At 41.7% G+C, this 26,842-nt stretch overlaps 1 protein-coding gene across 1 annotated transcript in view; it reads left to right on the top strand.

Moving 5' to 3' along the window:
• The first annotated feature begins 258 nt into the window (after nt 1–258).
• CACNB4 (calcium voltage-gated channel auxiliary subunit beta 4) overlaps nt 259–26,842 on the top strand; it is a 97,702-nt gene continuing 71,118 nt past the window's right edge. The window contains exons 1-2 of the mRNA XM_075829277.1: nt 259–913; nt 1,267–1,350. Of these exons, the coding sequence (XP_075685392.1) occupies nt 851–913; nt 1,267–1,350 (147 nt within the window). The 5' untranslated portion in view covers nt 259–850. The remainder of the gene's footprint in view (nt 914–1,266; nt 1,351–26,842) is intronic.

The following is a 26,842-nucleotide window of genomic DNA, read 5'->3' as shown; positions in this document are numbered from 1 at the left end:
GATGGTTGGATTCCAAATGTATTCTAGGAACAGTGACAGTGCAAGAACATCAAGGTACCAATTATCTGGCTGCCTCCCAAGACTTTGTTGGTGCAGTATTAAGGATTTCAAGAGTCTTAGCAAAGAACAAGACTCTGTTACATGGAGAAGGCTGCAGTTCGGTATCAGTGTAGACTGTGTTTAAAAAAGTACAACATTAGGGCATGAATATTGATGCATAGAGACATATGGCAATGCCTTTTGCAAAGCGACTGACAGTAGTTTCTAAAATAGTCCACAGATCCCTGGAGTGTTCATTAGGAATCATGAAAAACCGAGCAAGTCAAATGTAAGCAGCACTAAAAAGGTCGGAGAAGTCTTACAATCCCAAAAAAGAATGAGAAGAAACATCTCCTTTGGGTCATCATAGGTTAATTCACATCTTCTCAGCTAAGGCAGGTCTTGGGAGAATCAGCAGCCTATCAGAGTCTTATGTAAAATCTACATTTCAAGACTGCCAGTCTAGCTCACTCTTCCTGGAAGACCTTGAGAGGTAGGTCACAGCTAGCAAGCACCTTTACTACTGCCAGGCTGGAGAAGAAGGGTGAATACCTCTGGGTGGATGGACTGAGGACTTACTACTGATCTGCACAGACTTTGCAGAAGCATCGGTGACACACTCAGGCTTAGCAGTCAGTTCTCTGCTCTCTGATGCTGTGTTTGGAGCGGAGGTGATGAAGATGCCAGCTCTGTAGAAGACATGATGATGATGGAGGACTAGCGGGACCTTGCACAAGAGGGCGGATGAGCTTTGGTCATCTTGGATGGTCATCTTCCTTCACCCCGCCTGAGAGGATATGTTCTTGTAGACATGTCCAGGAATTCCTACCCAAAAAACGGAATAACTGAAGCACTGCACACTCCGATCTTCCAGGTACAACTATCCTCAGTCTCGGGATGTTTCTTGTCAAGTTGACCCATTGAACTATATGTGGAGGCAAGGGCAGAAAGCCAGGGGGTGGTATCTGTAGGTTGACCCTCATTTTCTGTAGTGTGGTTAGAGGATAGATGTTTCTTTATTAGATACTGTGTCATGGCTCTGAAGGTCTACTTGATCTTTTTGATGGTCTTCTTAGTTTACCGAAAGTTCTTCTGTTTATTCCATCGCTAAGGTCCGATTAGTTAGAAATATAAGAGATAATCAGATCCCAATGCAAGTCTAGTATCTAGAGATGGATGTTTGGTTTGGTTTTCAATGTACTTAGGGAGTTTCCCATTGTTGTTGAGGTATCAAGAGGAACAGCTTCAAGAAGAAGTAGACTGAAGAGATCGGATGGGAGTACCACCTCCACGAGCTTCATCCTAAGACAGGTAGGAGGTTGCTAATGATGATAATGATAATTATTGTATTATTACGAACTGTGAATGCACAAATGAAATATGTGAAATGTGTCTCCGTGTCCAAGAGTGATCCCCAGTGAATTAAATTATTTCGACTTCTAGGTCTTTTAACAAATTTAAGCATCTGTTCGTAACTTGTGCCATCATCTCCTTTCCATAATCCCTGTATTAATTCCCCACACTTGCTAACATTGCATGGCTTGTGGAGAATGGGATCCCTGCACAGGTTCTCACAACACATAAAGAATACAGCCAGCCTGGTCTGGGCCCCCTCTCTCCAGGGGGCCCCATAGCAGCTGCATATGCTGCCTGGCTGCCTCAATGGTACATACCCCCTAGACATAGAGTATGTAATAGTGCAAGCTTTATTAAAACGTTTGCCCAGTTATTTAATAGTTTTTTGGGGTACATGTGGGCTGTCATGTGGTCATTCCTTCCTTTTTGTAGAGGGTCATTCCAATGTGCACTAATCAAAGTAGGAACTGAAGACGCAGAAGTATGAACCTGTCACATTGAAGCACACTGTCAGCATAGAGCCGGATCAAGGTTGGTAGAGGCCCCATGGCAAAAAATTTGGTTGTGGCACCTCCACAGTAGCAAAACTTCTCCTCCACTTTAGAGTTAAACGTAGGCTGTGACGGATGCCATGCAGTGGCATCTGTCACCATAGACTATAATGGTATCTGTTTAAAGTATAAGTCATGAGAATCTATTGAAAAGCCCATGGCATATGCCATACCGTGGCATATGTCACTCATAGGCTCTTATGTTAAAAAAAAATGTATATACCCCTTGCCACATTCCGACGTGCCTGTATATGAAGGTGATTGCACGGGCAAAGAATCTGGATCCACGTGATCACCGCAGAAGCCCAGCTATCACTGACTAACAAAGGACCCCAGGCCTGCCAGAGGCACGGCCTAATAGGCTGCCTGTCAGTTTTACTCTGACAGGCAGTGAAAAAAATGATTAAATACAAGTTTACTAAAACATCAAAATTTCTACAACATAAAAAAAGTGCACAGTAAAAAAAATATAATAAAAAACATTTTTACATAAAAAGTGGTTACATTTTGTAGAAATTGTGTAAAAAAAAATCATAAATAAAAAGACACATGTATGATATCGTTAAAATGTATTTAAACCGCATGAACGCTGTACAAACAAAACAAAACGTCACAGTGAAATTGCTTTTTTTTTCCATTCCACCGACAAAAAAAATAATAGAAGTTAAATCAATAAGTCCCATTTGCCCCATAATGGTACCAAAAAAAAAAATAAAAAAAATACACCTCGTCCCACAAAAACAAGCACATATATGGCTATAACAACGGAAAAATACAAAAGTTCTGGCTCTTGGAATGCGGCAATCCAAAAACAAATAATTTTTATTTGAAGTGTCATTATTGTGCAAAAGTAGTAAAACATAAAAAACTGTACATATTTGGTATTGACGTAATCGTAATGAGCCATAGAATAAAGTTAACACGTTATTTAAACCGCATGACGAACGCTGTACAAACATAGTGAACGTCTTAAATTTAAAATATTAAAACAATGCCGCCATATCTGTTTTTTTCATTTCCACCCCGCAAAAAAAGTTTGTAAGGCTATGTCAATAGAAGAATAAAAAAAGTTATAGCTCTTCGAATGTGATGATTAAAAAAAAAATGCTTGGTCATTAAGGGGTTAAGTGAGGGAGTAGAGAGGTAGTGCCTGTGTAAAATTATGTGTATTCTTCCTGGGTGACTGGGTGACTAAAGGACCAAATAGAGTTTTCTATATCCTTTAAAATTCCTGACTATGGTTACAACTTATTTTGTCCAGTTACAGTAGGAAGAGCAGCTATGAAGCACAAACTGCTGCTTTAACAAGTGAGCTACTGTGCAGACTTAGAGAGCGAGAACATGTATATTTTTACCATATGGGCATTGAGGCACTTTACATATATTGTGGGTTTTGCTTTTTAAATTGTATGTTCTGTATTTTAAGTTAGTTTTCTATTAATAAAAATTAACGCACTTCATTCTTCGAAGTTATTAACGCAACATAAACCGAGTCAGACGTCCTACTGAAATGAGCTCTCGTTATAATAACCGCATGTTACCTGGTAATTAGATGGGAACAGTCACAAGTTTAATGTTCTCTAGAGCAGAGGTTGGCAATCCGTCAATTGCAAACGATGGGTGTATTGCCGGCCGGTGTTGCGTAGATCGTTGGACTTCAGTCAGTGCTGCAAAATAAAAATCAATCTGCAGTACTGAGTGAGTCCCCCCTTTGCCTGTTGCCATAGAGCCACATCCATCCTCTGCACATAGTGTTGACGTACTGATGCTCATGCAGAGGAGCATTGGAAGGGGGCGAGCTTCACTGCTCCAGCGTCAGTGGTTGGCTGCATGATGGGAAAAGGCTGGACGACATGAGAAGGCGGGAGCCACGTAATGGGGTCCTACAAAAAAGGCACTTTGGGGGGCACTTTTATTAATGGGGGGCATTGTGTTGGAGCACTATTATAAATGGGATCATTGTGAGGGAGCACTATTACTAATAGGGCACACTAGAGAAGCATTTTTACGATTGAGGGCACTCTATGGGACACTGTTACTAGTGGGGGAGCACGATAACTAATAAGACATGTGGGGGACCTCTATTACTAATGGGGCACTTTGGGGAAGCTTTATTACTATTGGAGGCACTATTATTAATGTGGCACTCTGGGGGGAGAATTATCACTATTGGGAGCACCATATACTTGCCAAAATATTTTTTGGGGGACACTATGTGGCATTTTTTCTGTCAGGGGCACTATCAGCTTGGTACAATAATTTTTGGGGGACATTGTCTGTGACACTTTTGCTGTCAGGGACACTATTTGCTGTGCACAATTATATTTCAGGGCACTATGTGTGGCACTAATTACTGTAGGGTCATTATCTGTGTGGTAGTTGTATTTTCAGGGGGACTATCTGTATGGTACTAATATTTTTGCAGCAGGACACTATTTGGGGGCACTGGCTAGCACAGCAGGCACAGTATTAGGGGGTAGCAGAGGGTGACACTGTTAGGGCAATAGGATGAGGGGTTTATGTTGAGAAGGTGGGGAGGATGTCTGGATAGCAAATTCTGCAGAGACGAGTCATGGCTGGAAGAAGCATCAATGGTCGTCTGGGCCAGAAGGAGAAGATGCAGAAAGAAAATGTCTACATAAGAGAAGACGTTACCTGTGAGTCACTAGATGTAATTGTTGTTTTTTTACCTGTGACTGTGTCTAATCAGTACTGGATTCTCCTGTATGTCCTGTAGCGCTAAATTTAATTTATAAGCAATGTCCATCTAGGGACCGTGTTTTTTAAGGCCCTAGCAATGCCACTGATAACTTACACACCATTCCTCCCATGGCATGGTCACAATTCGGTACCAAGTAGATCTCAAGACCCTCCAAATTTTATCAGTAGATCTCCACTTCGCTAAGGTTGCTTACCCCTTCTCTAGAATATTGTAAAACTTTATACATACCTGTCCATTCAACAATCGGGAAAGCTTAAAATGTCCCTGTTACTTATTTAGAATAGAGGCAGCCATATTGTGGACAGGACCAATATTTACAAGAGTGCAAAATACAAATGAGGATCCAAAAAATAAAGATGTAGATATTCTCGGGATGAATTGGAACACCCATTGTGAGCCAGACCTTCTCCCGCAACATCAATGCCTGGCCTCACAAATGTTCTTCTGGATGAATGTTTACAAATTCCCACAGAGACACTCCAAAATCTTGTGGAAAGCCTTCCCAGGTGAGTGGAGACTGTTATAGCCGCAACAGTGGCCCAACTACATATGAATATCCATGGCTTTGGAATTGGATGTCCAACAAACTTATATAGGTGTGATGGTCAGGTATCCACATACTTTCGGCCATAGTGTGACTGGGCATTGTACACATCCTTCACATATATCATCCTTGCTGCATTGCTTTCCTATTCTATGCAGCCTGCACTCCTCAGACCCCTTGAACATGTGTTGATAAACGAATTGTGGTGCATTAGAGACTATTTACATGGTTCACTGACCGGTGGCATTGTGTAAGGTCTCCATTTAATATTGCTGCTTTGCAGTCCCCGGGCCTTGGGATTCAATCTGAACAGAATATTGCTCTAATGGGGATGTTATGACTTTCTTGAGAACATTATAGATCATGCATGATTTTTTTTTAAAGTATTATTATTTAAAGGAAGAAGTTTCTTTGTTGATACACTGCCTCTAATAAACAGAAAAACATTTTCCATTGCCACTTTAAAAATATAAACTGCAATGCTTTTGAGCTCATATTGGCAACTCAACCTGCGTAGATGTTATAAAGTATTTACAGAGGACATGTTAAATACTTGTATTCCACAAGAAATAACATTTCAGTAGCATCTTTCTTAAAAATTCAGTGTTGGCATCCCTCTTTTATTCCTCCTGGAAATGTATGACTAAACTGGGCGTTACCATTCCCCTTTTCAATAGAAAGTGGAACTACACAGGGTGACTCTTTCATCACCGATTGGACAGCTACAAAATTGATAAGGTTGAAAAAAAGACACTGGTCCATCAAGTCCAACCTATAATGTTAAATGTTAAAGGGTAACTAAAAGTTTAACAAACTTCTGAATTGTCATAGTGACATGTCAGAAGTTTTGATTGGTGGGGGTCAGAGCACTGAGACCCCTACCAATCACTAAAGGCAGAAGTGCTCGTGTGATCGCTCAGCCGCTTCGTGTCTGTTCGGCTTTTTCCGGAAATCAATGTATTGGAGTACGGGCTCAATGGAAAGGCTATGGGTCCGTACACCGTTACGGAAAAAGCCGAACAAAAACTAAGCTGCTCATCGATCACAGGAGTGCTTCTGCCTTTTAGTTTTAGCCATGTCACCGTGTGGTGAGATCTTTTTTCCTCTAGACGTAGAGGATGCCCCCTTGTCCTTGTTACGGGCCTAGGTGTAAAAAGATCATTAGAAAGATCTCTTTACTGTCCAGTTATATATTTGTACATTGTAATTAGATCGCCCCTAAGCCGTCTTTTTTTCTAAACTGAATAGCCCCAAGTTTGATAACCTTTCTTGGTACTGCAATCCGCCCATTCTCTTAATTATCTTGGTCGCCCTTCTTTGCACTCGTTCTTGTTCCGCCATCTCCTTATACAAAAGGTGCGCACAATTTAACACAATATTCCATGTGTGGTCTGACTAGTGATTTGTATAGAGGCAAAACTATGTTCTTGTCATGAGCATCTAAGCATCTTTTGATGCATCCCATGATTTTATTTTCCTTGGCAGCAGCTGCCTGGCACTGGTAGCTAAAGGTAAAAGTACTGTCCACCAATATCACCACGTGTTTTTCAGTAGTAGTTTTACCCAGTGTTTTACCATTTAATGCATAATTATAAAATCAGTTTCCTTGGCCCAAAGTGCATAGCCTTACAATTATCTACATTAAAATGAATTTGCCATTTCTCTGCCCAAACCTCCAACTTCCCCCAATCCCTCTGAATTATTAGAGTATCCGCCTCTGTGTTGATTACAGTTTCAAAGTGTGTAGGAACACATCCAATTGGCAAGGGAAATGGTCACACCCAGTTGTCAATTTATTCATACATTTCCAGGAGGAATAGCAGAGGAACGGCACTACGCAGAGTTAAAAAAAAAACAGATGCCCCAAAATTGGGGAATACAAATATGTACTAAAACAGACATGTCAAGAGAGATGACAGGTCCTCTCTAAAGAGCTTTTCCACCTAAAATTAAAAAATATCTCCTGTAAATATTAACCCTTGAATTCTTCTCTTCTCTCAAGTAGTAAAATTTCTAATTAACTGTTTTTCTAGTTATAACGGTTTCTGGAAAAGCTGAGCGACAACGACTGCCATTACAGGCCCCTCGGGTTGTCATGCAGATATCCTAGACATCTGCCTAGCTAAGATCCCCTTAGAATACACATAGGGGTCTCACAGCATAGTTGTCGAGAATTACATCCCCTACATCTTCTCTTCTACGGTATAAGACCTCATTCACATTTACATGTTAATTTCAGGTCTGGTATAGGATACGCTATACAGAACTGTATTACGCACCATATTGCAGTCAGTACAGTACCATTTTGCTGTCGTATAAGGCACTATACAAAAAGTGCCAAAATCAGAGCTTCTCTGGGGGAATCCGGTGCATTATATGGCATCTAATGGGACATACTTTGTATTAAAAACTATGCAGTACGTGAAAATATCCGTGCAGAATATCAACATTGCCTATAGAGTAACACTAGGTCTGTATTGTACACTTATTCCATATGGAATAAATACGGAACCAGCACATGCAAGTGTGAATAAGCCCTAATTGTCACAGTAGGACTGCAGTTCTAGTATTATACATTATATGAACCAGGAAGATCAGGATGGACAGAGATATTGGTAGGAAACTCCTGCATCGGATAGAATTGTGGGAGGACATGAGATGTCTTCGGGTATGTTCAAACGCAGTTTTTTCAGGCGTCTATCGGGGCGTAAACGCCTCTAAATATGCTAGTGAGACGCCATAAACAGCTTCCCATTTTAATCAATAGGAAAAACTGTGTTTTGTTCAGACAGGGCGGTCTTTTACGCCACAGTTTTAAAAAAACGGCGTGTAAAAAGAAGGAGCCTGTCACTTCTTGAGCCATTTTTGGAGCTGTTTTCCATAGGGTCAATTTAAAAAAAAATAAAAAAGCCTCAAAAAAACGTTTTCTGCTGCAAAAACGGCTGAAAATCAGAGTCTGTTTTCCCTTGAAAACAGCTTCACAATTTTCTGCCGTTTTTAATTGTGCGTGTGAACATAGCCTTAAAGAGCCCTTTAAATGTAACACCTATTAAAAAAATAGCTTGCACCAGCTTCTTATTCTTCTGACCTTAGACGCAGAGCTTTTACCGGTGAGAGCAATCACTACTAATCATTAGAAGGTTTTGCCCAAGGACATATATATATATATATATATATATATATATATATATATATATGGGAGTGCGGTGTCGCTCATTCTTGATGATGTCCCAATCTCTATTTTTAGGATATTGGTTGGGGGCCACAATTCACTGCGCACAGTGGTCAGAATGACAATTAGGTTATATTAATTTTTTCTTAGAAAATTATATTTTTTCCTCCTTGGATATTCTTGCAGATTCTATTAAGATTTGCTTGTAGGAATAATCCCCCGTAGGCGCAATCTCACTATGTTCCTATGTATGGGTTAAGAAAATCGTGGCTGCTATCTTCCAGAAACAGCACCACTCTTGTCCATTGGCTGTGTGTGGTATTGCAGCTCTACCCCATTCAAGTAGTTGTGGTTGAGCTGCAATACCAGTCACAACCAATGGATAAGAGTGGCGATGTTTCTGGAAGAAAGCAGTCATGTTTTTCTGTTTCCACGCAAACCCTTCTGTATTCCACCTAATGAACATAACATACATTTCCAAGCATACATTGCATGAGAAGCAATTGCCTAATACAATTTTAAATGACCACAATCTTCATGCTGGGTGCATTTTCTCCATAGATGGCAGTCTGTAGTCTGCTGACAGGTCTGCATTGAGGTTTTCCCTACATGTTTTAGATTTAGCTAATGGGAGCATTTCCAATAAAATATTGGGCGATTGCTATTTATGCTATTGAAAGTGTCTCCAATCTATTGCTTTATTCTAATGTCAGGCTCCACATTTGAAGCCAGAGCAACTAATTCGCATCTCGTAACCTAATAAGAACTGTTTCGCCATGACCAAAGCAAAGACGCCAATTATGCACCTGTATTCTGTATGGGGAGAGCACATGGCCGTCGTGAGGTCATGAGTCTGCTCAACTTTTACCCAATATTCAAATTTTCTGAGAGACTAAATTTTGGGTTTTCATTAACTGTTAGCCATAATTATTAACATTAAGGGTATGTTCACACGGCTTATTTTTGGCGGTTTTTCGGGCCGTAAGCGGCCGAAAAATACAAAGCAAAATGCCTCCAAACATCTGCCCATTGATTTCAATGGGAAAAACGGTGTTCTGTTCCGAAGGGGCCGTTTTTTTACGCGTCCGTTTTTAAAAATGGCCGCGTAAAAAAACGCCCGCGGAAAAGAATTGCATGTCACTTCTGGAGCGGTTTTTCAATGATCTATAGAAAAACAGCTCCAAAAACAGCCGTAAAAAGCACCGCAAAAAAAGCGAGTTTGCTTAAAAAAACGACTGAAAATCAGGAGCTGTTTTCCCTTGAAAACAACTCTGTATTTCCAGAGGTTTTTTTAGAAGCGTGTGAACATACCCTCAAAGAAAAAAATGCTGGAAATAGATCCCTCTGTGTGTAATGAATCTATAGAATATATGAGTTTCACTTTTTGAATTGAATTACTGAAATAAATTAACTTTTTGATGATATTCAAATTAATTGAGAAGGAACATATTCTTAGGTTGGGTTCCCACAGTGCAGATTTCGCCAGCGGTTTTATTTATTTTTTTAGCCAAAACCAGGATTAGAACCTGAACAGAAGAAATATTTTTTTTTTTAAAAAAAAAAGGCCCTATAGGTCTGCTGTACTGGATCCAATTCTGGTTTTGGCTAAAAAAAAAAAAAAAAATGCATGCAAAATCTGCAGCAAATCTGCACTGTGGGGACCTAACCTTAGTCTTCCCGCTTCTGAGTCGGGTCCCCTTCAGCTCCGGTCATAACGCTGGGTCCTCAAACTTCCTTTTCAGCGTTAGGATTTACACTGAATAGGAAGTTACAGGACCCAGCGCTGCGCTGCGCCCAGAGCCGATGAGGACCCAATTCAGGAGCGGGGAGAGTAAGTATATATCTAAAGCCTTCACACATCAGGGTCCCGCCCGAGCCCGAGTGTCGACCGATAAAATCGGCCGTTTTTCCCGGCCAGTTTGCATTCGTTTTGCATCCGTTCCGGGCTGGGGCATATCTGGACAGTGACATCAGGGGCAACTCCTGAAGGGGAATCCCCATGTGTGCGGGGATTCTGCTTCAGGAGTTTCCCCTGATGTCACTGGCCAGATATGGACAGAGACATCAAGCGCTCTGTCCAGGAGCGGAATCCCCGAACACATGGGGATTCCGCTCCTTCAGGGAGCTAAAGTGGGGCTAGCACACAGCAGAGCAGGGAGATACCTCCCTGCTCTGCTATAGTGGCGTCACAACAGTAGTAGCAGCAGCAGCAGCAGCAGCTGCTAGCGGCGCCATCGGCCACGGAAGGTGTCGCCAGGCCAGGGCGCTTTTAAAACAAGCAGGGGAAGGGAGCCAGTGCAGTGCTCCCTTCCACCTGCTGTACACCCCGGCCCTGCCACACAGTGTATAAACTTACCTCCAGCGTAGCCATTCGTCCGAATGGCATAAACTCCTCCTCCTCACATGCACTATGCGCTGTGAGGAGGGAGGGAGCGAGCGACGGAATACATGGCCATCACTCGGGACACATTCCTTTGATGGCCGTGTATTACCCGGCCCCATAGGTTTCCCGGGCCGTCAAAAAATCGGTCGTGTGAATAGCCCCATTAGGGGTCTATTGTTCCTACTGCAGCCGGGTGCCGGCCGATTTATGAACGGCCGTCACCCGGCCGGGAAACCCGGTCGTGTGAATAAGGGCTAAGTCTATCAAGTGTAATACCATCTTCTGGGGCTCTGTATCTAAGCCTTTCATGTGTGTTACTATCTGCTGGGGCCCTGGATCTAAGCCTAGCACGTGTGATATTGTCTGCTGAGGCCCTGTATCTAAGCCTAGCATGTGTGATACTGTCTGCTGGGTGGGACATGAGTAATTTATATAAATATATTACTGGCACATACAAAAAATATGGTGAAATCTTATTCCATGTAAAACCCCCTAAAAAAAACAAGCGGGCGCTCCCTCCGTCTGGAGAAAATAAGGTTCAACCTGCAGAGGAGACAAGCCTTCTTTACTGTGAGAACTGTGAATTTATGGAATAGTCACCGCAGGAGCCGTCATAGCAGGGACAGTAGATGGCTTTAAAAAAGGCTTAGATAATTTCCTAGAACCAAAAAATATCAGCTCCTATGTGTAGAAATGTTTCCCTTCCCCTTTCCCGTCCCTTGGTTGAACTTGATGGACATGTGTCTTTTTTCAACCGTACAAACTATGTAACTATGTAACTATGCTGATGTAATCGCAGTGGTGTGTAGGCTGAAAAGGAGTCCGGGAGACCAGACTGTAGCGAATGAGATATCAAGTCTGAGCCACATCTCCTGGTTGGATTGGAGGGAAAACCTTTGAACTATAGACACAGGTACAATTATAGTGCAGGAGGAGGTGGCGCTGGCGCCCCGCTCTAAGTTGCACCCGGGGCACATGCCCCGCCTGCCCCCCCCCCCCCTAGCTACGCCCCTGGTGTAGTCACTGCAGTATGTGATACACTCGCTAATATACATTCCGGTCCCCCGTCGCGCTGATTCTAGGATTTTCAGCGCTGCCGGGGGACTGGAAGTCTACTTGCACAGTCTTCTTTGATGATGATACGACTCTTCGTCAGGTTCCGGCCCCACTGTATTCTATATACTCGCTGTACTACTGCTCCTGCTTCCTAGTCCCCAGGCAGCACTATAAAAATCTATGAAAATCTCAGAATCAGCGTGACGGGGACGGGCATGTATATTAGCGAGTGTATCACATACTGCAGTGACCACACTGATAATAATTTTTGGTCCCCACATAACCCACTTGCACTGGTAATACAGAAAATGCATTGTAGTCTTTACTGCAGCTTTTTCTATACGTCTCAATGGAATGTCTGGAAACCCCCCGGGGAAGATGCATAGTGTGAAACCCCAAATATAGAAACTCACGTGTGAAAATAAATAAGATTTAAATAGAAAAGAACATGATTTGGAAAAACAGAACACAAAGGTGAGAACTGACATCATCTTCTTATGAGATTCAATGGAAGGAAAAAATAAGCCTCACACTGTTATTATCTGTGAAATGCGGCCCATATAAAAGGTGGGAACAGGACCAGACATGGATTATAATAGGTACTGCTATGCAAAAAAACAACAAAATAACAGCAGTCCCGATTTTTGAGGGACAGTTGTAATTTTTGAGAAAGTGGTGGAGCTTTGTGTGACACATGTGGAGACCGGTATACCTTCCCAAATTAAGGTGCTAAACGGGGTCCCCCGTTTAACAACCCCAGCTATTAGTCCTCAAGGAGGGAGTGCTTCTAGCTTTGGAGGGGCCGAAGTATTTAGGAATTACATGGACAGCCCATTGATTTCAGTGCACACTGTGTGATACTTAATTTCTCCTGTGGTGGCGCTGTAGAGGAACTGAACACCTGCTGCCTGGTTTCCCTACAGGTTACAGTTGATCTCTGGATTTCCCACCAGCGGGACACATTGTGATCTACCTATTGTCAGGGGACGCTTCTAACATTTTCCACGACAAATAACCCCTGCTGCGCTAGTATTTATTAACTTGGAAGCACCCAATCTTGAACTTCCTTGTTTTTGACTTACTTTTGTGGAGGCTCCGACCCTTTGAGATCCCAAATATCTAGACTGCTCCACAAAAATTGTGACTTGTGCCACGTATGGTTATTAGGTTTTTTGGATAGATTTTTGTTTATTATTTATCCCTCATTTTTATTAAGGAACTTTAAGCTGGCCAAACTGCCTCCCATTACAGACTTCAATATAGCGCTCTACACAACCAGATTATGCACTGTATTGCGGCCCATGTCATTCAGGATTGTGTGCCACGAAGCAATGCTAGACATGTTAGACACATTTCTCTTCCTTATATTAAATCTTGGTTGGCATAATTTTAGTTTGGTGTTTTTTAAGCCACTCCCATTCCATGCTAAGCCACACCCCTTTCCTAAAAACTTTTTACATGCGTCCAGTGAGGCACAAACATCTGTTCTTTTTCCCGCATGTGCGTAATACATCAATCTAATATGGAATACCCAAAAATGTGCCAAAATTCTGAGCATTTTTCAACACATTCTAAATGCAGACACAGTAGAAAATTTGCCGCAATGTTTCTCTTGCTGCCTGAGAATCCAAGCTCTAGAATTGGGTCCCAGCAGCCATCTTCCCATGACAAATGCAAGGAACAGAGGTACCAGCACAAATAGGCAACGGAACAAATAATCTCTTAGTGACCACAAGACTTTCGAAATGTAAGATTCCCCAATACAAAATTACAATGGGGAAATGCCATTTCACTGGAGTTCCCCTTTAAGTTCTTCATATAGAATTATAACATTTAAGCTTCCTACAAAGTAAATAGGACCTCTCACCTCTCCTGACATGTCTAATTTAGTAAATACTTGTAATCCCCATGAAATAACAATTCTGAAACATTTTCATAGAACAATGCATTGTGCCTTTCCTCTGTTATTCCTCCTAGAAACATATTAATAAATGGACAACTGGGTATTACCATTCCCTCTTGTCAAAGGGGAGTGTCCCTACAGTCTCACTCTGTCAGCACGGATTGGATATTGTCAGTCTGTGTAGGGACACACCCAACTGGTAACACCCAGTTATCAATTTATTCATAAATTTCTAGGAGGAACAACAGAGGAATGGCATAACGTATTTAGAAGAAAAGATGCTCCCGAATTGTTATTTCATAGGAAATACAATTCTTTACTAAAACAGACCTGACAGGAGAGGTGACAGGTCCTCTTTAACACACTATATATTTTTTTTAGAATATTTAAATGTCCCTTTAAAAGTGGAGGCAGGAAGCTGCGGACAGGGAATTGATGTGGGACATTATCTCCTGTCATCTGGCATATAGAGTTTCAATCAGAATTTCATCTGGGAAATTACTAGGATATTAGGCTGGAGAAGTAAGTAGGTCAGCACTTGTCGTACATCCTCATGATATCATCCTTCTATTGTCACATTGAAACGAATCATCCCTTTTACTTGCAAACTCCTGTGCCTGGCAGACACTAGATATCTGTGGAAGAAAGGAACATTTGGTGAAAACCTTAAAGCGACTCTCCTCTTTGGAGAATCCCTTTTTGTTAGAAGGGTCCCTTGAGGATAAGCTGATCAGAGGTTATCCCACATCTGGTACCTTCAGAGATCGGCTGCAATCCGTGGGGGAACTCAACATTGCTTGATTTTCCCTGTAGCGCCATCACAGGGGAGATGAGGCATTACACAGTGCCCTTTAAATCAATGGAATGTCTGTGTATTGCTCTTCTGCGCTAACAGATTCAGATTGTTCTGCTTACAAGTTTTAGTCGCTAACTGGTCAACATAAATGTATAATGGCCCATAGTGAACAAAACAGACCTTTTTTTTTTACTCCGGTCTAAGTAAAGAAAGTAGAGTGAGTGATTCACACAAAATTTGTTAAACGGTGCACTGTCTGGCTGTTCCATTCACTTGAATGGGATAACTTTGCAATACCTCTCACAGCCGCTTTGAATAGATTGACACGTGCAAGTACAAATGAAAAAGAAATCCATGTAAACAATGAAGAGGCGGCGGCTTTTGAAGACAGGCCATCAATTTTTAAATAATCCGGATATTCCCCTTAACAATAATATACAGTGTAAAGATTAAAACTGTCTCATTTATACTTTATATCAAATACAGTTGTTCAAGTTTTTTTTATGGTGGTATTACAAATTGCCAGAAATTAAAATCTGCATTACCACTTATGACCACCAGGTGTCAACCATTCCATTTAAATCACAATACATAATATCTGCAAAGTAAAAAACAAGTGGAGTCTCATTCACTCCTGTATTTTATGTGTCTGTGTGGATCTATATATTTAGTGTGTGTGTGTGTGTGTGTGTGTGTGTGTGTGTGTTCAGTGTCAAAATAATATTACTGCACAATGCCTAACTAATACCTCCGTACAGTATCCAAATAAATACTACTACAATATAGTGCTCACGCAACACTGCCATATGCTGTATTTCCCAAACAATACTAATATTATAATACTAATAATAGTAAATGCACAACTAAAACTGATATTCAGAGTCCTAATTATGTTTTCAAGCCTGATCCTACTGGTGCCTAGAAGGGTCAAGACTCTCGTTCCACCCAGAACTTTGTTGGGAACATCAGGCAGTATTATTGTGGACTTACATGTGGATATTATTTTATTACTACATGTGATATTCACTTACAGAATCTTTTCCATTACTTTTGAACAGAACGTCTGATCTTAGGGAACGTTGCGTTCTGTAATAGACATGTCAGTCGAGGCAATCTCACCCGGAGCCTGATATTGTGCCCAATGTAGATCTGACCCTGTGTCACTCAGAGTTATCTGTCATAAGAAAACATAATGTTCTGTCTCCAGCTCCATCCCCATCTATGCAGCAGAACTTCTTATAGAAACTGCTCAGACAGCGTTCACCTTACCTGAACCTACCTGTCGGCTCTATCATCACTTAACTCAACTTATAGGTTTACAGGTGATGTGAAATTAAATATTGCCTTGAGTCCTCCGTGGGGCAACATATAAGAAACTGCACTGCACATAGCGCTGTGTGTCTGGATACCCAATATTTCATCTGCTTTACTTATTTATACACAAAGTGATTCCATTCAATGCCTTTGCTTGGAATGGTTTAAGATTTCCTATTCTCTATAGCCTGGGAGGTGCCGTCTCCTGTGCTCATTGTCGCCACCTACTGTCAGGTGCACTTTGTACAAGCTGCAGAAAGTAAGTGGCAACTCCATTCTTGGTCTGATAAACGGTGTAGAATATATTCATTGCTAACTGCTATTATACTGCCCCCTATGAACAAAAAAATGGATCTGAATGGTAGAATGGAAGAATTTTTATATATGACTAAATTTGCTTTATAATGGAACTGGAGCTAAACCTGTTAATGCATCAGGATGCACATATCCATGCGACAATTCAAAAGGTCCCGTAGCAATGTCAGAAACAACCCCCCCCCCCCCCAAACACTTTGTGACAATAAACTGAACTGTAATAATGTACGAAGCAGCATAACTACTATTATTTGACCCAAGGATAAATAGTACTGCCGTATATCAGAGAACCCACTTAACTATGCTAGATATCAGAAAGTCACTACCAAGTTTTTTACGTTCCGGCACCTGGGAGGACACCCTCAGTCTCTGAACCCCATAGCTGCGGATATGACTACGGTTATACACATGGGGTCCACTAGCCCTTGTCCTCACATGTGTATAATAGGAAGTTCCACTGTTATGTACGCTGGTGATATTATATTTAAAAAAGCACATCACAGAGGCAATTTATTAGCTTATTTGTGCGTAATAAAAACGGAAAAATTTGAGACCAAAAAAAGAAATAAAAAATAGGGCATCATATACAAAAATAGAAATACTATTAGTGCTGGAATGAAGATACTTGGGTATGTCGGAGACTGTTCTGCATGTAAACTTTTTTCTGCTTGTGGAGCTGCAAGTTCAGTGCTCAGTGGGTGTTCTCTATCGATGCTTCTTGTAATTCTTTAGTCTGTGTACCTGTGCCTCCCCCCTCTCCTTCTCTCACACTAGAATATGCTGTATGTGCAGAACACAAACCAGCCCTGACCACAGAGGCATCTACAATGTCAGGAGAATGCTAGCAAGAAGCAGGTGGCAGAGAGAGAAGAGTAATGCATGAATGCAGGACCTTGCGCACAGGACTTGTTTGTAGTCTGTAACCATGCAGACACACAGGTGTGCATAGGAGCTGTATACACAAAACGGTAGGATATTTTAGCAGAAAAGGTGATTAGACAGGTTTTACTGATATACATATATAAAAAAGGGTTGGAAGTCTTTGTTTGGTACTCTCATGCCCGAACTGCTTTTACTGCTAACTAATAGAAATGCAATGTCTGAGTGATATTAATTGCCATAGGGAAAGGGGGTCAAATATCTGCCAGACACCTCCGACTCCGCTTACTTATGGGGGAACAAAGGATCGGGCATGTTAAATTACTACATGCCTGATCCCTTTTTTTACCTGTCCTTGTTTTTTTTTTTTTCGCTCTAATGTAATTAACCAGGTAAACTTACCCATGCATTATATGACACTGTTACTGGAAAGGAGGCCCACACAAAATTTTTTGCCCAGGGACCTCCAGTCACATTTTTTCTGGATACAGCAAATCGTTTTATGTAGAAAGCAGAATTCGGTTATATAAGGAGTTCATATGTCTGCAGACTCATTCTTTTAGTAAAAAAAATCATTAATCATGTCATTTCTAGTGTGTAAGACAAGACGAAGCTGCGGTACGTGTGGGGGGACAGGGATGAGTCAATCACTTATCTCTCTACTAATCCACGCAAAGAACAAAGAACATTTCACCAAGTGTAATAGAGCTGGAAGTTCTTCCCACGTTCTGTCAGGTGCGTTGTCTTCCAAAAAGTTTTCCATTTATGTCAAAAGTCAAATCCACCTACTCATTGCCTTCCATGGCAGAAGATGACAGACCGGGACTGGGAACTCTGGGTTGTGTGAGGTGCAAGCTGGCCATAGACACGAGATAATGGGCGGCTGAGGATCGTGGCAGACCTCGATCTTCCTTGACTTCTCTGTTAACATGCCGGCTTGGCTTTGCAGAATTGATGGGTTGTTTTTGTGGAAAGATGGCGACTATACCTTAGGCTGCCAGATGCTACTGCTTATTCCTGGAGAAACAATGGATCGGGAAGGTAAAAACCCAACCTGTCCAATTCCGGTTACCCAAATGGGAAATGTTGGGGACAGTAAGGATGTCCAGAGAATGTCAGTAGTTCCTCGGATCAAAAAGAGTTCCGATACGAAGCAGCACAGAGCCCAGTTATGGGATGGTGTCACGCTGTCTGGTATCGGATAAACCCCTTCCGGTTTCCTCAATCCTTACAATAGTTCTTACACATCTTCCGAAGGTAATTATTGATCGAACATCCATAGAAAAAGTGCAACATTTCGACCTATCAACATAGCAGAGTCTGCTTAAGAAAATCCCTGCTATGTTGATGGGTCGAAACGTTGCACTTTTTCTACGGATGTTCGATCAATAATTACCTTTGGAACATAGAGATGTTTGCTGTCCTCTACGAACTATTGTAAGGATGTCAGCAGTGCCTGTCCATATCATAGTGATTATGTGTTCACCATTTGATTTGACTTTCTTGGTTATCATCCGCCATAACTTCTCCATACACAAATATATGGACAAAAGTATTAGGACACACCTCTTAGTTATTGAATTCAGGTGTTTCGTTCAGTCCCATTGCCTCCGGTGTATAAAATCCAGCACCTCGCCATGCAGTCACCTGTACAAACATCTGTGATAAATGGGTCGTTCTAAAGATCTCACTGAATTCCAGCGCAGCCCTGTAATAGGACGCCACCGTTGTTACAAGTCTGTTTGGGAAATTTCTTCCCTCCTAGATATTCCACCATCAACTGTGAACAGTATTATTGTAAAGTGGAAGCGTTTAGGAACCACAGCAACTGCAAAGTGCAGACCACGTAAAGTTACAGAGTGGGGTTGCGGAGTGTTGAGGCGCATTGAGCATAAAAGTCGGGAACGCTCTGCTGACTTAATAACTGCAGAGCTCCAACCCTCCACTGTCATTGACATCAGCACCTAAACTGTATGTCAGGAGCTTCATGGCATGGGTTTCCCTGTCCGAGCAGCTGCAGTTTGGGGTTCGGCTCTTTTTTTGTTCCAGCATGACTGTGCCCCAGTGTACAAGGTCCATAAAGACATGGTTGGTTGGTTGGTTGGTTGGTTGTGGAAGATCTTGACTGGCCGTACAGAGCCCTGACCTCAACCCCATGCAACACTTTTGGGATGAACTCAAACAGAGATTGCGGTCCAGGCCCCCTTCTCCAACATCAGTGTCCGACCTCACTAATGCTCTTCCGGATGAATGGGCAAAAATTCCCACAGACACTCCAAAATCTTGTAGAAAGCCTTCCCAGAAAAATGGAAGCTTTTTTAAGCTGCAAATGGGGGACCAACTCCATATTAATGCCTTTGGTTTTAGAGCGGGTGTCGTAAAAGCTCCTGTAGGTGTGATGTGTAGGTGTGCCAATACTTTTGCCCATATAGTGTGTCTTTACTTGCAGCCATTCTACCCAATCTGACCCTGAAGTTGACTTTGTTTCCTTTAGTTCACCTCATGTCTACTACCAGCATCACGCTTGCCAACATTTAAGGTTAATGAGGGACATGAAGGTTTTTCTTTTTCATGCATGTCCATGGACTTCAGCAGAGGAACATTTCAGAAGTAGAGAGTGACTGAGCATTTTGTCTCATACAAGGAGCACAAGGCACACAGCCGGTATGCTAGGCTACCCTTCTCTTGTGTGGTTAGAATCCAAGATGTGTAAAGCTTCTTTGGTGGCATCTGACAGAGAAGCAGAAGACCTAAAATTAATTTTCTCTATTGATTTTAAATGAACGTCAGATTTCATAACCGGTTTATAAGATTCAGGTCTTAAGGGTGAATTCACACAATCACAGTTTGACCAAAACTGACCGTGACCACAATCTTCGTGCACGATGTTTCGGAGAGCCATCGCTCTACACCGCAATTCTTCATTACGACTTTTTCTCACTTTTGGCCTTTTAATTTGCTCCTAAATATTTTTTCTGCATCTATTGACATAAGGGCTCCGGATTCTATATGTCGTTCACTCTTCAATTTAATTTTCCTGGTACCTCCTCTCTGCCCTTCACCCTACATATTCAATGCATAAATGTTGTCCAGTCTGACCACCAATCTGACCTGAATTTAACTATATTGTAGATCAGTTACGTCCATCATCCCATTGACTTGAGTTAAAAGAACTGGATTGGACATCACCATTTTCAGCCCATCAGAGGTTGTCTCCACCATTACAGACTGATGCATTTTTTATAAAAATGAAATCCTATTGAAATCAATGGAATCCTTTTTGATGGCCGTTTGTGAAGCATGCACGGTATATCTGAGCAGACCCTTAAAAGAGCTGTCAACCTAGGACAATCCCATAGGCAGCTTTCCTCCTGACTACAGCAATACATGGAGAGCTATGACATCCATAAGTCTTATATGAACCAGGGTGTCCAAAGTGGTTAAGCTTGCACAGTCAATCATACAATTTACATGAGTTTGTATAGTTTAGTTTTTTTGCCACTAGATGGCAGTACTGTACACGTTATGAAACAGGTTTTTTTTCCCTGTAATCCGCCTTGTTACTGTGAAATATCATGTGTTCTAATTTTAAATATTATGTTCTATGGAGGACGGATTGCATAAAAGATTCATAGATTGCATCAGTTACTGGATCATGTGAATGTGACCTAATAAGCAATATCCTGTGGATTTAGGTCCAAGAATCCCTAAACTATGTGTAAAGCTGTATATAGTGGAGAACAATGTCCCTGTGTGATGGAGGCCGGGTCTGCTAGGCTGGAAAATCAACCATTAGATTTAAATATTGGATATTTGGTGACAATATTCACAGTACAAAGATAATATTTATTGTAATAATGTAACCCAATGCAATATATACACTGATAGAAATTAAAGATACATTTCATAAGGCTTGGCTTTTCCAATAGGCTCCAGGGATGATGTAGGCCTTGGGTATTGAGAGAATCATAATTTAAAGCTCTTGAAGCTCCTCAAGATAAAAGTGTTCCACCACCGAACAGGTAACGACTTCTTCCATCACACTGTGTAGGGCTCATTTGTACAGTATGACTATATACCTGCCAACAACTGAATCCCTATTTACGAGACATTTTAAACCCTGTTCTGCCCCAGGAAGGTCCATAAAAAAGTCCTACAAAATTGGTGTCTCATTTGCTTAAGCTGCACCCCCTTTGAGGTCAGTTTTGCAGGACAAACCCACGGAAAACGGGACGGTTGGAAGGTATGTGATGACATCACATTCCATATATAGTGGCACTGTTCTGTTATGTAGCATCATCGGCCCGTGGGGCCCCCAAGGGTAGGGGCCCAGTGTAGGCTTCTCTTGCTGCACCAGTGGGTTTTAGGATTCATTCTCCCTATAGAGGGTAATGCCAGCAGTAAGCGTAACATAAAACATTGACAGGGTACATCCACACAGGATGTAAAATTCCGCCGAAAATCTCCCTGCGGATTTTGCTGCAGATTCACAGCAATTCCGCAGCAAAATGCACATATTGAACATGCATACTTAGCAGATTTCAAACCTCTCATGTGTTTCAATTACCTTTTTTCTCACTGGGACATAGTGTTGAGCTTGTGCTTCTAAGCAGCCACTGTGCACAAGCAGAACTGCAGTGTAAAGTAGGATGGACAGAGAAGGAGTCGGAGCCTCTAATGAGTAAGGTGGTGGATTTCAGAATACCTCAGATTCCCAATAAAAAATACTGATCATAGCTATTTCATAATGTAGCAGAGCTAAACCGCAGCCAACACTGAAACAGCCAACTGAAACAGAATTATCCACAGGTATTGTCACTTTTAGGCCTCATCCACATGACCGTAGCTGTGTGCACGGTCCATGATTACGCAAAGTGACACTATCACAGGCCGTGCACACACAAAATGTGCATTGATTTCAATGGAAACCACGGGCGCGTGCGTTGGCCTATAGGTTAGCATGCAGCAATTGTGGATAGTATACAGCCACAAATGCACGGTCGTGTGCAGGAGGACTTAAGATGACATATGGACATACATTTTAGTCATATAGCTAATCATCTGTGCCTATTACCATGGAATTTTGGGCGCCATGTGTATCGTGCGTAATATAGGGTAACCTAGTATTTGGAAATGGTTATTGGATTGACATCTATTAAAATTGGGGCTATTCCTGGAGGAATTTTTGAAGCAGACTCCAAGCGTGTTGCTGCCCACGGTGGAAACGGCAAAGTGAACCTTCCTTCCCATTATACGGACTGTCCAAGAATTTATGGACCATTTATAACCCTGATTAATACCTTTTATTCCTGATAGTTTGGGATGGTGCAGGGGTTAATGGAGGTGGCTTAGGACAGAAAAATGTTTCTATAATTTAATTCTATTGAGTGCTGTTTTTCTGAGTTATATGATACAACTCTATCTGCCTGCAGTCACCACTAGGGGGAGCTCATAGTTCCTATTGAATGCATAAATAATAAAATGGTATATCGTTGGCTCCCCCTAGTGGCAACAGAAAGACTTGTATTATTTAACTCTCCCCATGAAGGGCTCAAGGGGGGAATTTCCAAGTACTAAGTGTACCCCTGAATTCAACCCATACCCCTACACCCGGTTCCTTTTTTTAAATCTGTATCCTATTGGGCTGTCCGAATAGGAGTTATAATGTATAGCTAGTCCATTGAGAGCAGGATCTGCAGTTCTCATTGACCATTCTTCAGAGGTGTGCAGTCATTCATTATTATGGTAAACCTGCAGATAAAGTAATTTCAAGTGCCAGTCGCTGCCAAGTATTGGGCTGTCTGCCCTGTGAGTAATGGCTAAGGTGCCCCTGTATGTAAAGTAGACGGATGTTTTGGAAACAGTGTGTGGGCGTTAAGAGAAAAAAAAGGAAGAAAGTTGAATGTGGCTGAATACAGCATCTCCATCGTCATCCTAAGAGAAAGAGAACTAAAGAAACCAAGGTTGCAGATGAACGTCTTTATATTCCGTTCTTATGTAAGTTATTTACTAGTTTTAAACAACCCCTTTTCATATGTCCTATTAGGTCATATGGACATCATGTGGGGGGCAGAGTTCAGATATAATATACTAAATACTTGAGTTCCCAATGAAATAAGAAATGTCATATTTTATTAGAATTGTATTGTGCTATTCCTCAGTTATTCCTCCTGGAAATGACAACAAAGTGGTACAATTCACTTTGTCAATAGGGTGTGCCCCTACACACTCTGAAACTGTCAACACTGATTGGACAGGGTCAATGACAAGGGGAATGGTAACACTCAGTTGTCAATTCATTCATACATTTCCAGGAAGAATAACTGAGGAACAGCACAACACAATTTTAAGGAAAGACGCTGCAGTATTGTTATTTCACAATACAAGTAAAGCAGACAAGTCACAGCTGCCAGATCGGTTTTCTAATGGATACCAGCGAAACTTGACAGACCTTATTGATTTTAAGGGAGTCTGTCATATTTTTCACAACAAGAATAGTGCTGCAAAGTGTGCTAGTCTTTCCGTCAAAAATACAGGAAAGCCTGACAAATCCCCTTAAAGGGGTTTTCCCATGAGGGACATTTATGACATATCCACAGGATATGTCATAAATGTCAGATAAATGCGGGTCCCACCTCTGGGACCTGCACCTATCTCTAGAACGGGGCCCCCTAAACTCCGTTCTAGCTTTTTGTGCTCACACTGCCTCCTGGCTACTGACTAATTACATGGTCGGGAGTTACGGAAACAGCCGAACTCGCTGAGCTACGCTGTTTCTGTAACTCCCATAGTAGTAAATAGTTACGAAAGTAGTGTAGCGTGCGAGATACGCTGTTTGCGTAACTCCCAACTATATAGTCAGGGAGTGGCTGAGAAGCAGCGTGAGCACAAAAAGCTAGAACGGGGTTTAGGGTTCCCCGTTCTAGAGATAGGTGCTGGTCCCAGAGGTGGGACCCGCATCTATCTGACATTTATAACATATTCTGTGGACATGTCATAAATGTCTCTCATGGGAAAACCCCTTTAATGCAAGTGTGAGCAGAGCATAAAGCTGGCCATACATTAGTGATTTCAGGGGGCCGATTTCTGTGCTACTTATTTTTCATGGTCGGCCTGTGAAGGTTTTCATTTTGGACAACGACAGAAGTTAAAACGACAAATCGCCAATCAATCTCTGCCTTGATCTGTGGCCTGGTCCGGGTTTCTGTTGATGGCATGCAGATCTGTCATTGATTGACTTCCATGAACTGCACCCGACAACAGCTGAAAAAAACCAACACGTCAGATTGACTTTTCCACAGATCTCTGCCCTCAGTTGGCATCTGTCACTTTCGTAGGTATCACAAAAAGGCCCGACAGACGGCAGAAAATTGTCTAAATCGGCCTCTTGGCCATCTGAAAGGAGAAGATACACAAGTAAATTTTCATGCCCACAGCTGCACTGACGATGTACAGATAATTATACGACATCAAATAGTAGGTACAGCCCTCTACATGAAGTAGACCGTCATAGACAGGACTGTCAGGGTCAGACTGGCCCAAGAGGGTCCTCTGGTGTCCCCAGGCTCTGACACAATAATCGGCCCCACAGGTCCAGCAGGAGATTCCTATTTGGCGGTGACTTTGGAACCAATCACTGATCACTAGTCTATTTCTTATGGGTTAATCACAAATGATCTATTAGATCCTGATGATGATACGACCTGTGCGTAATAACAACAAGGATCTGGATGTGAGTAATAGGGGACGTGTACATGTTCTGTATAAATGGGGGATGGGCCCAAGAAACTTTAGTCCAACACTGAGGACTGTGTAGACATCTCATTGTAGGGTGACCGCGGTCAGTGGCACAAGTTGACCTAAATCCTCCAAATTACTGACATCCTCCTCTAGAAGCGCAGGAAGGTCACGCCGCCCCTCCGTCCGAACACTTTAATAATTGCCTTCGCAGGTTATTTTTAGCCTTCATATACATAAATGAGGATAAGTGGTGCTAAAACAAGTCCTAATGAACCTCGCACAGAAATATCCGAGCCATCTAATGTAATATCACTCTAGCAATTCTGATTTGCTGAACCCATTTCTGTGACTTTTGTGGTGACGTATTTAAAGCTGTCTGTTTTGCCATCACTGCCATTTGGAAAGATAATTTTAGAAGCTTCAGAACTGCAGCCGGCCAAAAATGAACCACGCGATTTTATTACAGTTGGCAAAAGAAACATTTGAAGACTTATGAGCAGAAGAAAGATGATCATTTCATTGTGAAGACGGTTCTACCGGATGTGAGGGAACACTCGGGAGGATCGGTCATTTATCTAAACCTACAAATTCAAAGGCATGGATAGAGAGAACTTAAAGGAGAACAAAAAGTTGGCCTCTTGTAAAATTAATCTTGTGGGTCCTAGACGAGATTTTGCACCTGGACCGTTACCTAATACTTGCAAACCAATATCATCATACAGTGCCCAAGTTATACCGCCATACAGTGCACAAGTAATATTGCCATACAAAGCTCAAAGAGGTCAATCTTTTAGCAAGATTTTGATCCAAATGAGAGAGGAAATACTAAGGGCTTGTCCACACGTAACGGAATTGCTGATGCAAAATACGCAGCAGAATACAGTAGCAGCAAACTGGGTGACATTTAACAAATCTCACCCACACGCTGCATAAAATTTCCAACCAGAAATTGACCTGCTGCGGAAAGTGGACTGAATTGCAGCGTTTTTCAGAGGAGATGTCACCATCTCCCAACATTGAGAAAAACGCCGCAAAATCCACACCATTTTCTGCAGTAAAAAAAAATGGTGTGGTTTTTCCGCAGCGGAATATCTGCTAGTTTTAACGGAAATGCTGCAGAAATTTTCTGCAGCAATTCCGTTACGTGTGGACAAGCCTTAATACTTGCAAACCAATCAAAGTAATAAAGCCATATAGAGCCCAAACTAATTTCATCATACAGTGCCCAAGTTATACCACCATATTGTGCACAAATCATATTGCCATACAGAGCTCATAGAGGTGGATTTTCCCACAAGATGTTGAACCAAATGATAGGGAAAATGAATCTGCTATGGAATTCTGTAACTATCTAGTGCAATTGATAATAAGGAATTAAAGGACTTGTATGGTTGAAGGGATTGCCCATCTTTTTACACCATGTCATTTTAAGGTCCAGCATTCTGTCCTGATTAATTTCTTAATGAATCTTTATAGCGGTCAGAACTCAGTTTTTCTGATACAGAGCTCCAAATAGCCTGTATAGACGTAGAGTTAAAATATAAAATTCAGGCTGCCTGCGGTGACCACTAGAGGGAGCTTAGGAGCTGCCTACATACTATATTATTATTGGATTCGATGTATAACCATTATGCAATCATCTTCTAAGCTCCCCCTTGTGGTGACCGCCGACAGCCAGAATTCTGTCATTTAAATACATGTCTACGCAATAGATTTGGAGCTCTGACCACTAGAAAGATATAAGAAATTAATCCGCGTATTATCTTTGACCTATATATATTAAAAAACGGTGTTTGAGGGTGGACATTCACTAAAAGACAACCCTTTTACCGACGCATGGAGCTCATCATATTCAGCTAGATATCGAGGGCACAAAAAAACAGGCAAATCCTTCAATAAAAATGTTTGTTATAACTTTACACAGCTGTGAAATGTTTTAGTGATGTTTTATATTTCCCTTTATATAATTGTATCCACACACAATGAAAATGATAAAGTGATTTATGGTGTATACATTGCCACTACTGGGGAAAAACCGGCACCATTTTCAGCTGTGATGCAAATTAATCTTA

The sequence above is a fragment of the Rhinoderma darwinii genome, chromosome 6 (genome assembly GCF_050947455.1).
Source record: "Rhinoderma darwinii isolate aRhiDar2 chromosome 6, aRhiDar2.hap1, whole genome shotgun sequence".
NCBI lineage: Eukaryota > Metazoa > Chordata > Amphibia > Anura > Rhinodermatidae > Rhinoderma > Rhinoderma darwinii.
The sequence above is the reverse complement of the archived record's forward strand: the minus strand, read 5'-3'. Positions and strand labels throughout refer to the sequence as shown.